The 16,420-nt window shown below is 42.2% G+C and overlaps 1 protein-coding gene across 2 annotated transcripts in view; it reads right to left on the minus strand.

Moving 5' to 3' along the window:
- Positions 1-16,420, minus strand: part of LOC122725576 (39S ribosomal protein L2, mitochondrial-like) — a 39,140-nt gene that overhangs the window by 13,525 nt on the left and 9,195 nt on the right. Inside the window, exons 2-8 of one of the 2 annotated variants that reach the window (XM_043962767.1) lie at positions 15,780-16,392; positions 15,196-15,350; positions 14,542-15,063; positions 14,017-14,155; positions 13,649-13,845; positions 2,774-3,071; positions 1,909-2,119 (exon numbers count right to left, since the gene is read on the minus strand). In XM_043962767.1, the coding sequence (XP_043818702.1) occupies positions 1,909-2,119; positions 2,774-3,071; positions 13,649-13,845; positions 14,017-14,155; positions 14,542-15,063; positions 15,196-15,350; positions 15,780-16,392 (2,135 nt within the window). Of the gene's footprint in view, positions 1-1,908; positions 2,120-2,773; positions 3,072-13,648; positions 13,846-14,016; positions 14,156-14,541; positions 15,064-15,195; positions 15,351-15,779; positions 16,393-16,420 lie in introns of those variants that run through there. The other variant, XM_043962766.1, reaches the window with a different exon arrangement.

Below are 16,420 nucleotides of genomic sequence, written 5' to 3' on the forward strand. Positions count from 1 at the left end.
GGAAGATGGACACAGATTGGATGTCAGGCCCATGTTGGTCACCTTCTTTTATACCTCAACACCCCCTTCCCACCCTTGGCTAAGTGGAATTTGGGTTATGATGGTTATAGTTTAGCAATATGCTATAGTGCATGACACTGAACTGGGAGAGTCAGGACACCTGGGTCCTTGTCTCAGTTCTGCCAGAAATTCCTTGACTGACCTGGTGAAAAACCACTTTCCTTCTTTGGCCCTTATTTTTCATATCTGAATGATAACAACAATGATAATGACAATAATGTTTATAGGGTGCTCATGATGGCCAGGCACTATGCTCAGCATTTTACAATTATTATCTCATTTGATTCTCAAAACAGCCCTGGGAAGTATTGTCATGATTATATTTTTTATTTATTTCACTAGATATTTCCAAATTACATGTAAATAATTTTTAGCATTCATTTTAAAAAATGTTGAGTTCCAAATTCTTTCCCTCCCTACTCCTGGAGAAGGCAAGTGATTTGATATCAGTATGAAGTCATGTAAAACACATTTGGTTGGTATTATTATCCCCATTTTACAAATGATGAACCTGAGGCAAACAAAGATTAAGTGACTTGCCCAGGGTCACAAGGGTGGAAAGTGCTGAAGATGAATTTGAACTCAGGTTTTCCTGACTTCAGGCCTGATGCTCTATCTACTGAGCCACTAACATACAACCCTTATGGAGAGGTTTGGACTAAATGAAAAAAAGTAAGGTACTTTCTAGCTATGAAATTTTATATCATAAGCTCTGATGCTACATGCTCTATGTTCCAAGATCTCTCCTGGATCCTGCATTCTGTGCTGTATTTTAATTCTAAGGTCCCATCTAGTGCTGACATTCTTTTATTATTATTATTAATAATAATAATAATTTTTTTTTGCGGGGCAATAAGGGTTAAGTGACTTTCCCAGGGTCACACAGCTAGTAAGTGCCAAGTATCTGAGGCTGGATTTGAACTCAGGTCTTCCTGAATCCAGGGCCAGTGCTTTATCCACTGTGCCACCTAGCTACCCCCTACTGCTGACATTCTGATTCTGTTTTGAGTGGGGAGGGGCTCATGCAAGTGTTTAGGCCCATTCAAGGGTATCTGTACAGTGAAATGGAAAGAGGCCAGGATTTGGGGCCAGTAAATCTGGGTTCTAGACCTAGCTCTGTCAGTTACTCCCTGTGTGACCTTGGATTATTCACTTCATTTTCCTGGGTCTTAGGGCACTGGATGAGAAGAGCTTTAAGGTCTCCCTCCCCCAAATCTAAAATCCTATGCTTCTCTTCACTGCCATGTTTTCCGGAGTGGGCAAGTGTGAAACAGAGTGAAGGGGGAGAAGCTGTGCATGTGCAAACAGGTGCCATGACTATGTGCCTGGTGTTCTTCTGGGTAAGGACATGCAGGCTGTGCATGTGCACCAGGGAGAGCCTGCCTGACCACTCAGGTAGGTGATGTTGGTGTGTTGGTGTAGGTGCCCTCCCAGGGCTCTACCTCCAGCTTTTTAGCTGAACTCTTCAAAGATAAACCACCAACTTACCAAATGAATAACAGTTATAACAATAGCCAAAATTGTATATAGGACTTTAAGGTGTGCTTTACACATATTATCTCATCTGATCCTCACAACAACCCTGGAAGGTAGGTAATATTATTATCTCCATTTTACAAGTGAGGAAACTGAGGCTGAGACCTTTTTCAGAGTCACACTGTTAGTAAGTGTATGAGGCAGAATTTGAACTCAGCTCTTTCTGACTCCAACACTCTATCTATCCACTTAACTGCCTCTGAGGCAAGAAGACAACCTCGTGGGGTTGATATAGTCCTCACTGCACTGTCTTCTTCCCTTGCTTTCCTTCCAAACTTCTGGCTGCCCCCACCCCTACCCGCACCCCCTCACCTCAGCCCAGTCATTTGAAGGGCCTTGTTCTCGGGGGTCTCCAGGCTCTGTAGCAGCAGCAGGAAGGCTTGGGGCTGGTACTGGAGCTGCCCCAGGAGCTGGCTCACTTGACCCTCCCCAATGCCCTCCTGGCATATGCTTAGCTCCAGCTCCAGGAGCAGCCGTCCAGAGGGCTCTGCAGCCCCCACCAGGCTCCGAAACAGCAGCTCAGCTGCAGCCCCAACAAACATAGGGTGAAGAAAGGGGGTGACAAGAGTTGGCTAGACTTAGAGAGATGAAGGCCCTAGAAAATAAACTGGAAACATTTTTTCCCCTTCAAAAAATGAGTTGGGGGAAGAAAGCATTTTTTGGTTACCTTCCATTCAAAAGTCAGGGGACAAATGTTATTGTTCCCTGCTGACTCCTTCCCCCATCCCAACCTTTGCCAGACTTTTGGCCCTATAGGTCTTTACATATCCCAATAGAAAAAACAAAAACAAAATATGATTTTATGATTGAAGTTTTATGCACACACACATATATCTACATGTAAGCATATATAGATAAACTACACAGTATATTTTACGTTCTTAAACTAACAAAGTGACTTTAGTTTCATAAAGTGTTAAAAAAAATATAGGGCACAAATTGTCCATTTCCTTCCAATTGTTAGTTTCTTCACCAAAAAACAACAAAAGCCCTCCACCCACAACTTCAACATTTCCAAAAATTATTTCTCTATAATCACATCCTTTTCTTCTGCCCTTAAGTTAGAAATTTCCCTTGGCAACTCCTGCTCCCACCTCCCTTGTCTCTTCCCAGCTGCCTTCTCTATTGGATATTACCTTCCTGGTATTTCATTCCCCAGAATGGAAGCTTCACTTACCTTCAGGTGCTGTTGACGTCTCTTCCACCCCCAGTGCCGTAGTCTCCCCCTCCCCCTCCCCCTCTGACTTGGTGCCTGGAAATGTGACCTCAGGGCTGCAGGTGTCCTGAGGAGGTTCTGGAGGGGGTGGGTTGGCAGAATTTTTTGCATTGGGCTGTGGCCTGAATTTGTTGTAGACAAGAGAACTAAGCAAGTCACTGTGGGTGCTGCCTTGAACCTGCCTACTGAGTGCCAGGACCAGCTTCTCTGCCAACTCCATAGGTACTCTGAGCTCACCGAGGGCCTCCTCCTCCACAGGCTGTCAAAAAACAGGGAAGAAAACACATTACACAGGGCTCTAGAGACCAAGGGATATGGGGGTGGGGTGGGGGAGCATATTTCTGGTAGTCCTTTCCATCGCTTCATGGTATGTGCCTCCCTAGACCTTTTTGAATATACTATCCCCTTTTTCCTATAGTTCTGGGTCTCTACTTCCTGGCTTTCCTACCCAAAGAAACATCTAACTTAAAATCATAAGGTCTTATGAGCTGGAGGGGAACTTGAAGAGAATTTAGTACAAACTCCTATACAATTCAAGAATTTATTCCCTGAAGTCTTCCACCCTCTTGAATAGTTGCAGAGGCAGGGAACTCACCACCCTCCTCCCTTCCTCACCTTTACCCTTCTGTTCTACAACAGCCCATTCAGTTTCTGGACAGCTCTGTTAGGAATTTTCCCTGAGCCAAAATCTGCCTCCTTATAAGTTCTCCTAAAAAAAGAGTTCTACCAAATTCTTTTGATGACAAAAATATCATGCTAGAAGAGACAAAACAGAGAAAGAAAACTATAGACCAATATCCCTAATGAATATTGATGCAAAAATTTAAACAAATACAAATGTAAATAAATAGCAAGGAGATTATAGCAATACAACACAAAGATCATATACCATGACCACATGGAATATATTCCAGGAATGCAGGGCTGGATCAATATTAGGAAAACTATCAGCATACCTTACCATATTAATAACAAAAACAATAAAAATCATATGATTACCTCAATAGATACAGAAAAAGCTTTTGACAAAACACAATACTCATTCCTAACAAAAACACAGGAAAGCATAGGAATAAGTGGAGCTTTTCTTAAAATGATAAAAAGGATCTATTTAAAAACATCAGCATTTTCTATAACAGAGATAAGTTAGAAGCCTTCCCAAAAAGATCAGGGGTAAAGCAAGGATACCCATTATCACCACTGTTACATAATATTTTATTGCTAGGTATAGCAATTAGAGAAGAAGAAAAATTAAAGGAATAAGAACAGGCAATGAAGAAACAAAGCTATCATGTTTTGCAAATGATATGATGGTATACTTAAGAGATTCCGAGAAAGTCAACTATGAAACAAGTTGAAATACTTAACTTCAGCAAAGTTGCAGCATATAAAATAAGCCCACAAAAATCATCATTATTTCTATATATTACTAACAAAGTCAAGCAGGAAGAGATAGAAAGAGAAATTCCATTTAAGATAATGTAGATAATATAAAATGCTTGGGCGTCTACTTGCCAAGGCAAACCCAGGAATCATATGAACACAATTATACAACACTTCACAAAAAATAAAGTCAGATCTGAACAACTGGAGAAATATTAATTGCTCATGACTAGGCCAAACCAATATAATAAAAAGGATAATTCTACCTAAATTAGTTTACTTATTTAGTCCCATATCAATCAAACTACCAAAAATTATTTTATAAAGCTGGAAAAAAATTGTAACAAAATTCATCTAGAAGAACAAAAAGTCTAGAATATCTAGGGAATCAAAAAGAAAATGTGAAGGAAGGTGGTCTGGCCAGACCAGATCTCAAACTGTATTACAAAATGTTAATCATCAAAACAATATGGTGGGGCACCTAGGTGGCGCAGTGGGTCCTAGGATTCAGGAGGACCTGAGTTCAAATCCAGCCTCAGACACTTAACACTTACTAGCTGTGTGACCCTGGGCAAGTCACTTAACCCTCATTGTCCCACAAAAATAAAAAATAAAAAATATGGTACCGGCTAAGAAATAGAATGGTAGACTAGTGGAAAAGATTAGGTACATAATATATAGTAGTAAGTGACCATAGTAAACTAGTGTTTCATAAACCCAAAGAGCCAAGCTTTTGGGATAAGAACTCACTATTTGACAAAAATTGCTGTGAAAACTAGAAAACAATTAATTAGGCAGAAACTAGATACTGATCAAAACCTCACACAATATACCAAGATAAGGACAAAATGGGTACATGATTTACACATAAAGGATGATATCATAAACAAATTAGGAGAGCATGGAATATCTTACATGTCAGATCTACGGATGAGGAAAGAATTTATAACAAAACAAGAGACAAAGAGCATTACGGGAAGTAAAAGGGATAATTTTGATTACATTAAATTAAAAAGGTTTTACACAAACAAATCCAATGTAGCCAAATGAGCAGGAAAGCAGAAAATATTTTTACAGCAAGTTTCTCTGATAGAGACCCGATTTCTCAAATATATGGAGAACTAAGTCAAATTTATGAAAACGAGGGGCAGCTAGGTGGTGCAGTGGATAGAGCACTGGCCCTGAAATCAGGAGTACCTGAGTTCAAATCGGGCCTCAGACACTTAACACTTACTAGCTATGTGACCTTGGGCAAGTCACTTAACCCCAACTGCCTCACTAAAAAAAAAAAAAAAAAAGCAAAAAAAAAAAATTTATGAAAACAAGAATCACTTCCCAATCGACAAATAGTCAAAGGATATAAAACAGGCAGTTTTCCAGTGAAGTAATCAAAGCTATCCATAGTCATATGAAAAAAATGCTCTAAATCACTTGATTAGAAAAAATTCAAATTAAAACAATTTGGAGATACCACCTCACACCTATCAAATTAGATAATATGACAGAAATGGAAAATGACAAGTGTTGGAGGGGATGTGAGAAAATTGACACACTAATGCACTATTTTTTTTTGTTTGTTTGTTTTGTTTTTTTGTTTTTGTTTTTGTTTTGTGGGGCAATGGGGGTTAAGTGACTTGCCCAAGGCCACACAGCTAGTAAGTGTCTGAGGCCGGATCTGAACTCAGGTACTCCTGAATCCAGGGCCGGTGCTTTATCCACTGTGCTACCTAGCTGCCCCCGCTAATGCACTATTGGTGGAGTTGCAAACCAATCCAAATATTTTGGAGAGCAAAAAATTTAATAGCAACTCTCTTAAGGTGACAAAGAAGTGGAAATTGAGGGGATGCCCATCAATTAGGGAATGACTGAACAAGTTGTGGTATATAATTGTGGTTTGGGGGGGGGGAGGTTTGGTGAGGCAATTAGGGTTAAGTGACTTGCCCAGAGTCACACGGCTAGTAAGTGTTAAGTGTCTGAGGCTGGATTTGAACTCAGGTCCTCCTGAATCCAAGGCTGGTGCTCTATCCACTGCGCCACCTAGCAGCCCCCTGTGGTATATAATTGTGAATACTATTGTGAATACTAATTGTGAATAGAATACTATTGTGCTCTAAGGAATGATGAGGATACTTTCAGAAAAAAGCTGGAAAGATTTATATGGACTGATACAAAGTGAAGTAAATAGAACCAAGAGAACATTGTACCCAGTAACAGCAATACTGTACAATGATCAACTGTGAATGACTTAACTATTCTCAACAATACAATGATCCAAAACAATTCCAAAGGACTTATGCCATCTCCCTCCAGGGAAGGAACTGATGAAGTCTGCATGCAAATCACAGCAGACTTTTAAAAGTTTCTTTATTTTTCTTTCTTTCTTTTTTAATAGTTGTGTTGTCTTTTGCAATGTGGCTAATATGGAAATATGCATGACTGCATGTGTATAATCTATATCAAACTGTTTGCCTTCTCAAGGATGGGGGAGGGGAAGAAGGAAGAGAATTTGGAACATTTTTAAAAACCAGCAGTTTTAAAAACAAGCAGGAAAGTAGTTTGATATAGATTATACACATGCAGTCATGCATATTAAAATTTGTTTTTACATGTAATTGGAAAAAATATATAAAAAATTTTTAAAAACTCAAAATTCTTCTGGTCTTTCTTCTACCATTTGGGATCAAGTAATTATTTCTTTGGGTCTAATTATTTTTCTTCCACTTGACAGCTCTTCCAGTTTTTGAAGATAGATTCATATGTCCTACATTGTCTTCTTTTCCCTATGCTAAACTTTCTAAACATTCCTAATTCTTTAAAAAAATTCTATTTTAGGGCAGCTAGGTGGTGCAGTGGATAGAACACCGGCCCTGGAGTCAGGAGGACCTGAGTTCAAATCCAGCCTCAGACACTTAACACTTACTAGCTGTGTGACCCTGGGCAAGTCACTTAACCCCAATTACCTCACCAAATAAAATAAAATAAAATAAAATTCTATTTTATTTCTAGTTCTTAATTCTCTCCCGTCTTCCTCCCTTACACACTGAGAAGGCAAGAAAACCAAAGTCTATTACAAATATGTAGTCATGCAAAATAAATTCTCACATAAACCATGTCAAAAGAAAAGAGAGAGAAATATGCTTTTTTGTTGTTGTTGTTGGCAATGGGGGTTAAGTGACTTGCCCAGGGTCACACAGCTAGTAAGTGTCAAGTGTCTGAGGCCGGATTTGAACTCAGGTATTCCTGAATCCAGGGCCGGTGCTTTATCCACTGCGCCATCTAGCTGCCCCGAGAAATATGCTTTTATCTATACTTTGAGTCTATCGGTTTTCTATCTGGAGGTGCATAGCATGTTTCATCATGAGTCCTTTGGAATTGTGGTTGGTCATTGCCTTGATCAGACTCCCTAAGTCTTTCAGAATTACTTATCTTGACAATATTGTTGTATAAATATTTATTTTTATATATAATAAGTACAAATACATATATTGTTGGATAAATATTGTATAAACCATTTTTGTGATTCTGCTCTCTTCACTTTGCATTAGTTAATTTGTCTTCTCAGCTTTTTCTGAAACTATCTTCTTAATTTCTTATGGTACAATAATATTCCATTACACTGACATAACATAACTTATTCAACCATTCTCCAATTGATGGGCATCCCCTTAATTTCCAATTCTTTGCTACCACAAAGAGAGCTACTATAAATATTTTTGTACATAAGTCTTTTTCCTCTTTCATTGATCTCTTTGGGATATAGACCTAGTAGTGGTATCATTGGATCAAAGAGTTCAATAGATTTTTAGACATAGTTCCAAATTGCTTTCCAGAATAGTTGCATCAGTTCACGGCTCAACCAACAATGCATTAAAGTACTTTTTTTCTTTTTTGGTCAATTTAGCCAATCTGATGGATGTGAGTTGGTATCTCAGAATTCTTTTAATTTGAATTTTTCTAATGATTAATAATTTAGAACAATGTTTTCAAATGGCTATGTATGTTTTATTTCTTTGAAAAATGACTATTTGTGTCCTTTGATCATTTATCAGCTGGGGAATTATTCTTGTTCTTATAAATCTGACTCAGTTCCCCATACCAAGATTAGAAATGAGACTTTATCAGAGAAACATAATGCAAAGAACCAGCCCCACCCCCATTCCCCGCTACAATTTCCTGCTCCTCTTTTAATTTGAGCTGTATTGGTTTTGTTTGTGCAAAAATTTAAATTTTTTGTAATCAAACTTGTTCATTTTGCCTCCTATGATCTTATCTCTTGCTTGGTCATGATCTCTTCTCCATCCATAGATCTGAAGATTAATTTCTTCCACGCTCCTCTGCTTTACTTATAATGTCACCCTTAGGGGCAGGTAGATGGCGAAGTGGATTAAACACTGGCCCTGGGGTCAGGAGTACCTGAGTTCAAATCCGGCCTCAGACACTTAACACTTACTAGCTGTGTGACCCTGGGCAAGTCACTTAACCCCAATTGCCTCACTTAAAAAAAAAAGTAAAAAAAAAAAAAAAATATATATATATATATAATGTCACCCTTTATGTCTAAATCATGCACTCATTAGCTCAACAAAGTAATCCTCTGATAATTTGAGTAGTATGACACTGAAAAAATACAATTTAGGTAGTATAATCATTTTTGTTATATTGGTACAGCCTACCCATGAGTAATTAATATTTAATGATTTAGATTTGCCTTTATTGTATAAAGAGTATTTTGTAATTGTGTTCATATAGTTCCTGTGTATATCTTGGCAGGTAGACTCCTCAGTATTTTATACGGCCTGTAGTTATTTTAAATGGAATTTTTCTTTCTTTATCTTCCTGCTGGATTTTGTTGGTAGTACATAAAAATGAGGAAGATTTGTGTGGGCTTATTATTTACCCTGTAAATTTGTGGAAGTTTTTAATTGTTTCAATTTATTTTTTAGTCGACTGTCTAAGGTTGTCTTAGCAAACGATCATATCTTCAAGAGGGATAGTTTTATTTCTTCTTTTGCTATGCTTATTCTAGAATCTTTTTCTTATCTCATTACTATAGTTAGCATTTCTAGTACAATAATGAACAGTAATGGTAAAAATGGACATCTTTGCTTCCTGTCCTAAAAAAAGGACATACTGATCTTATTGGAAAGGCTTTCAACTTGTCCCTAATACAGATCATGATAGCTCTTGGTTTTACATAGATGCTATTTATCATTTTAAGGAAAGCTCCATTTATTTCTATATTTTCTAGTGCTTTAAAAAAACTGGATGTGGAGGTTGTGTTGGTTTTTTTTCTGACATATCCTATTTTAAAAAAATATATTTTGGGGGGCAGCTAGGGGGTGCACTGGATAAAGCACCAGCCCTGGATTCAGAAGGACCCGAGTTCAAATCCGGCCTAAGACACTTGACACTTACTAGCTGTGTGATCCTGGGCAAGTCACTCAACCCTCATTGCCTTACCAAAAAACAAACAAACAAAAGATATATTTTTAAAGCAGAGATTTTTTTTTTCAATCCCAAATTCCCCCTCTCCCCCATTCAGTGAGAAGTTAAGAAAAACAGAACCTATTACAAATATGTATAGTCATAAAACATATTTTCACATTAGCCATGCTCCCTCCTCCCCACCCCCAAAAAAAAGCAAGAAAAAGAGGGGAAAATATGCATCAATCTGTACTCTGTGCCCATCAGTTCCCTGAATGGAGGTGGATGGCATGTTTCAACATGGAGCCCCTGAAATTGTGGTGGGTCATTGTGTTGATCAGTTACTAAGTCTTTCAAAGTTAAATATCTTTACAATTTTGCTGTTACTGTGTTAGATTAGTGTATTTTTCAAAAGCTTTTTTGGGCATGTATTAAAATAAACAAGTTTGTTGTTGTTTTTATTATCAATATGGTCAATTATAGTTTTCCTAATATTGAACCAGCCATACGTATATTCCTGATATGAATCCAGTCTGATTATAATGGTACATGATCTTTGTGATATAATGCTGTATTCATTAAGGAAACTGGTCTATAATTTCCTTCTGTTTTGCCTCTCCCTGGATTAGATTATCAAGACCATATTTGTATCATAGAAGGAATTTGGTAGTACCTCTTTATCTATATTTTCTTCCTAGTTTATGTATTAGATTGGAATTGTTCTTTAAATGTTGGGAGATATTTACTACTACTTTTTTTTTTTTTTTGGTGAGGCAATTGTGGTTAAGTGACTTGCCCAGGGTCACATATCTAGTAAGTGTCAAGTGTCTGAGGCCAAATTTGAACTCAGGTCCTCCTGAATCCAGGGCCAGTGCTTTATCCACTGTGCCACCTAGCTGCCCCTCATTTGTTTTTTGTTTACAATTTATTTTATTTTATTTTTATTTTGCAGGGCAATGAGGGTTAAGTGACTTGCCCAGGGTCACACAGCTAGTAAGTGTCAAGCATCTGAGGCCAGATTTGAACTCAGGTACTCCTGATTCCAGGGCTGGTGCTCTATCCACTGCACCACCTAGCTGCCTCTCATTTGGTTTTTAAAATAATTTTTTTTAGATCTCTTTAAAACTAATTTTAACTCTTCTAGAAATTCTTATTGGACTTGTATCCAAGCTGCGTTTTCTATGAGTCTTCGCTTGTAGATGTTTTCAAGTCATTGTCTGCTTCAGTGTTTGTGTCTTGTGCTTCCCTGTTATCATAGTAGTCCTTTATGGCTCTGCAAGTTTCTGATCCAGTTCTAGGTCTGTTGACTTGTCCTTGGTTGGAAGTTTCCATAGCCTGTTGCTAGATTCAATCACTATTTGCCTGCTGGGAGGTTCTGGAGGTTTAGAGTGACTGAAGTGCTGGCTCCTTTTGGTTTGGAACTCCTGCCCTGGTTATTCCACTGAGGACTTTGGGCTAAAGGCTAGAATTGAGTACCTGCTCTGCTCCTGGGGACAGAGTCATGCAGCTACATTCCCTTAACTTGTTCCTTGTTCAGTATAGGGTTCAGCTAGGCTGATAACAACTGCTCCTCTCCATCATGGATCAGTGATCTGGAACTGGGTAGTGGGTGACAGAGGTGCCAGGTGACACCCATTCTTGTACCCAGGACTAGTTTGGGATCCCTTGAGATCTCTTTCTGCCCTGATCTCTCCTGTTGCCCCATCTTAGCCCTCTTTCAGTCCCTGGGTGCTCTAAATCTCATTCTCCTGGACAGATACAGTCCCCAGGGTCCACAGATCTCTCTGTCTATCCCCATAAGTTGTCATGAGATGGAAAAATAACTCACTGGGATTTTTTCTTGGCTTTCCTGATCAGAATTCAGCCTGGTGTGGAGAGGGGAGAGTAGAAAGCTAGGCTCAAATGCTTCCTCTTATTCTGCAATCTTGACCCTTATTCTGAATTCTTTCCATAGATTCCCCTTACAACAAACTCTCTAGAGCCCTTTCTGTTGAGAGGCAGCAGGATGTAATAATGCATAGAGCACTAAATTGGGGTCAGGAAGACCCGAGTTCAAATGCTGACTGGGACACTTACTAGTTTGTGTGACCTTAGGCAAGTCATTTAATCTCTCTGAGCCTCGGTCTCCTCATCTATAAAATGTATATAATAATAGAGTTTTGGAGGAGGATCAAATGAGATAATGTAGCTGAGCAGTTTATCAAATTCAGAGTTCTTTGTAAAGGGCAGCTACTCCTGTCATTTTCCTTTAAATAAGTTCTAATTTGTGAATGTCCCTTCAGGATATAACCTGATCTACCACTGAACTGCAAACTCCAGATCAGGTCAGGTGAGGATGGAGCACAGCATAACAGAACAATCATGCCTCTCTCTCTTTCTTTCTTTATTTTTTTGTTGGGGCAGTGAGGGTCAAGTGACTTGCTCAGGGTCAGACATCTAGTAACATGCCTCTCTTTTTCATACCACTATCCTTCTCTAAATGCAGCTGAAGAACACATTTGCTTTTTGGGCTTCTATATCACATGACACAGAGTGAGGATGCAGTCCACCAATACCCTCAAATTAAAATTTTACATTAAATTAATCTTAAAAGAATTATTTAAAAGATTTAAATTTGGGGCCACTAGGAGGTTCAGTGAATAGAGCACTAGCCCTGAAGTTAGAGGATCTGAGTTCACTTACTAGCTATGTGACCCTGGGCAAGCCACTTAACCCCAATTGCCTCCAAAAAATTTAATTAAAAATTTAAAAATTAATTTAAATTTAAATTTTAAATCTTAAATTTAAATCCTCTCAGGCCACTCCAGACCAACTTCTTCACTTTACAAAGGAGGAAAATTGTCCAAAATATTTTTCCACATTGACTACTCTCCGTGTTCCCTGAATTCTATATTTATTGTTACTTTGCTAAATCTACCTTAAGGACTTAAGGCTTACTATCCCTATTAAATATCACCTTATTCAGAGGAAAAAGAGAGGGACCAAGAACATAGTCTGAGATCATTTCCCATCTACTAACCTTCTGAGAGCATCTGGTCAGTCAACAAGTTGTGAACTCATCTAGTCCACATCTTGCCAGTCAGCCCACCATGATATTGTGGGAGTCAAGTACCTTGCTGAATTCCAAATATGCTCTGTCTGTAGCCTTTCCTGTCATATCTGCTTTTGCCCCACTCTTGCAACAATTCCTTTCCTAGAATCAACATATTTCCCATTCTCGTCCTCTTGGAGGGAGAAAGTTCAGAACAACTCATTATGAAACTGGGGGTCAGGGGGAGCAACCTCAGCTAGAGCCCAGACCTGGGGCATATAACACCCCTTCCGAGTATCACCTCCATAACAGCCACCCAGCCAGGGCTTGGGCAGCTTCTCCCTAAGAATGGAAGCTGGGTGAAGAGGACAAGAAGGACCCACATATATGTCTTCCTTTCCTCTGCCACATGGGAGGAAAAGGTGGTAGGGAATGGTAACTTTGATTGTCTCTGTTCCCCTCCTGTCTAGCTACTAGAAACGTTAGTAAGCTGAAGAACTAGGAGTCATTCTATGCTTTTTGGGTCTCAGCCTCCATCTTGATTTTCTCAGACAATGATGCTTTGGGGGTACAGGTGTCCCAAGCCACTACAGGACCTGAGCTGGCTGAGTTTCCTGTGTTAGCCTGTGGCCCATGCTTGCTGTAGACATGAGTTCAGCAGGTCACTGTGGGTGCTGCCCACCAAGTGCTAATACCAGCTTCTGTGCCAACTCCATTGGAACTAAGAACTCACCTAGGGCCTCTTCCTGCAGAACCCCATCATTAACGATGATAACATTATATTGGGCACCAGAGGCTAGGATTGACAGGGGATCTTTTCTTGGAATACCTTCTCACCTTCCTCTACCCTGGGCCTTCATGGTTTCCTCAGACCCACATCCAGTTTTTAAAACTCCTCTACCCTCCACTTATTATCCGCCCCCCCCCCCCAATCCTGACTCATCTGCCCCTTACCAGCAGAACAACCTCTCAGAGCTCCACTCCTGGGCCCAGCATACCTCCCCATCTGGGTTCTCCTGTAGGAGACGGAGAAACTCCTGTTGTTCAGGCCCATCCAGCTTCTTGATGAAGAAAAGCAGCTCCCACCATTCAGCCTGGCTCAGGCATCCAGACTCTGTTTTGCTCTGAGCCTCAGGTTTAAGGTATGGCAAAGCATACAACCCCCCAAGGGGCTTCCAGTTTAAGGAAGGAGGTGCTGTTGGAACAAGCATGAGGGTATTGACCAACTGATCAAGAGATACTAGACACATTCAGGGCAGCTCATGGTCAGCATCAGCGTCTTTCTTTAGTTACTGTTCCTCTAGCTCAGACAAGTCCCCATATTCCACTCCCCAGGGAACCTTTGTGCTCGTTTCCCCAAGCTCACCTATCCTTGGGGCCAGGCGCCTGCTGCCCCCTGTCCCTTTCTCTGGCTCAGCAGCAACCTTGTCCTCAGTTACAGGACCCAGGATCTCCACCATGTGCCAATGCACCCAGTATGTTCGGCCTGTTGACTGCCACAGGACCTGGGGTGTGAAGAGGGGAGGAAGCTTAGTCACCTGGGCTAGGGGGAGCAACCCCAGCTGGAGGCCCAGACCTAGGGCACATAAGGCCCCTCCCATATATAGCCTCCATGACCGCCACTCACACATCTGGAGCTTGGGGGAAGAAGACAAAAAGGACCAACCATGTGGCAAACAGCATCCTTAGATGTCTCTGCCTCCTTTTCAGCTCCCAGGAATCATCTGGCCTCTTAGTGATACAATCTTCTCCAAATGGCCACTCTCCCTCCCCAGGGATAGTCCCTCTCTAACCTTCCCCTACTTTCTCTAGGGTCTCTCTTTCTTTTCCAGGGATGCTATTCTACCATCCCTCCCTTCCAAGTCACCATTCCCAACCCCCTCATGCCTACCTGCACAGGGGGCATTCCATTGTTGCTCTGCCGGAATTCGCCTTGGTCCCCAGCACTGATCTCCTCATAATCTTCCAGCATTCGAACCCGCATCCCTGGCTGCAATGTCTCCTGAACGTAGTCAGCATAGCCACTGAGGCTGGAGAACTCAGAGCGTGGTCTGAAGGCCCGGCTTGGCCTCTTGGGGGAGGTCGGGGTGAGCAGGGTTGGGAGGATAGTGCTCGGCACAGATGATCGGGGCTGAAAGATAGAGCGGGCAGGCCGAGGGGGAGATGCAGGTTGCCTCCCTGGGCCCCGGTCCCATCCCATGCCCCGAACCAATTCTGAAATCAGGTTGCCCATGGCCATGCTAAACTCCAGTTCCCTCTGTCCACGGCTCTTCTCCACACTGGAGGACTTGTTAGGGGAGGACCGATTCCCCCACTCCCCAGACCCTGGCTCCACGCTGCTACTTAGCTGGTCCAGGAGTGATGTGACACACAAGTAACGCTTCACTAAGGAGAAGAGCAGCTTTCCAGGGATCTGCAGGAGAAACACCCAGGGCTCAGGTCAGTGATCTCCCTACTTTGCTTCTTCTAACCCTGTTGCCAACAATGTTGAGGCAGGAGATGAAAAACCCAGCCCTGAGCCCTTTTCCCAACTCCCTTAGGTTACCTGGGGCAGGTGGATCCCTTCAAAGGCCATGCAGTGCTCTTCAGAGGAAGTGGTCTCAGCAAACAGCTCCAACAGAGTGGAGCGGCTATCAAAGTCCATGTGCTGCTCGATGCCATCCTGCTGGCTCAGTGATAGGAGCACATGGACCCTGCTCCCTAAAATACAAGCCCTGCTCTGTATCCTGTCCCAGGGAACCCACTTACCACCTTCCAGAAGCCCACTTCTCAGCTCCTGTCACCTGCCTCTCTCAGACTCATTCTCTTCCACCCTCCAGCAGAACCAGGTCCTTTCCCACCCAAGGGGCTGACAGGGGCACAATAACATCTGTCCTAACATCTGGCCAGTGAGTTTTAAACTCTAGGAAAGAGAGATACTGCCTCCTTCTCTTCATCTCTCTCTCTCACCAATGGATGGGGCCCTGTAGCTCCAAGTTCACTGCCCCTGAGCACAGGCAGCCATCACTTTCACTCTGATGAAACCAAAAGGTCCTGACATCCCCTTTCTGCAAGTGGTCCCTGTTCCCAAGTCTTGCTGTTGGCCCAGCTCCCTCCCTGCTTCCCCTTTCTTTCCCCTGGGACCCTCACCAGCATCATGGGCCGCCAAGGCCTGCAGCATCTTTCCAGCACTCCTGCGAATCTGGGACTCAGGGTTGCCCAGCATGTGCATGAGCAGGTCCAAGGCTCCTGTCTCCCTGAAGACACCAGCAAGGGGCCCGATGCTGGCATAGGCGCTGAGTACGTGGATGGTGTGCAGCACAGAGGCTGCAGGACTGGAGCCCCCACCCCCATCCAGCTGCCTGGCAGCTCGTCGAACCAGTCCTCGGACATCTGCGGCCATCTCTCCCAGCGAGGCTTCGTCCAGACCCCCGGCGTCCCGGGGAAAAGCGCCCACACTCCCCACTGGTTCATGCTGTGGCCCCTTGGCTGCTGCTCGTTCACCAAGTAGCTTGGGGCAGTTGGCATAGACCTCAGGGGCTGAAAGCCACATGAGGATATGCTCTGCCTTGCCCTCGAGGGAGCTGCCACTGCCCACTGCACCCTCCTTCCCACGCTGAAGGACAGTCCACCGGATCAAGTACTCTGGATGCCCATCGTGACCCTGGCGCTGCCGGAGCAGTTCCTCAGGGTATGCCTGCAGTCGTGGGCCCAGAGGCACCAGCAAATCTCGGCTTCTATGTCCTCCCACCATCCTGGGCACCTAGAACAGAGGAAGAAAAGGAGCAGAG

The sequence above is a fragment of the Dromiciops gliroides genome, chromosome 4, assembly GCF_019393635.1.
Source record: "Dromiciops gliroides isolate mDroGli1 chromosome 4, mDroGli1.pri, whole genome shotgun sequence".
Classification (NCBI taxonomy): domain Eukaryota; kingdom Metazoa; phylum Chordata; class Mammalia; order Microbiotheria; family Microbiotheriidae; genus Dromiciops; species Dromiciops gliroides.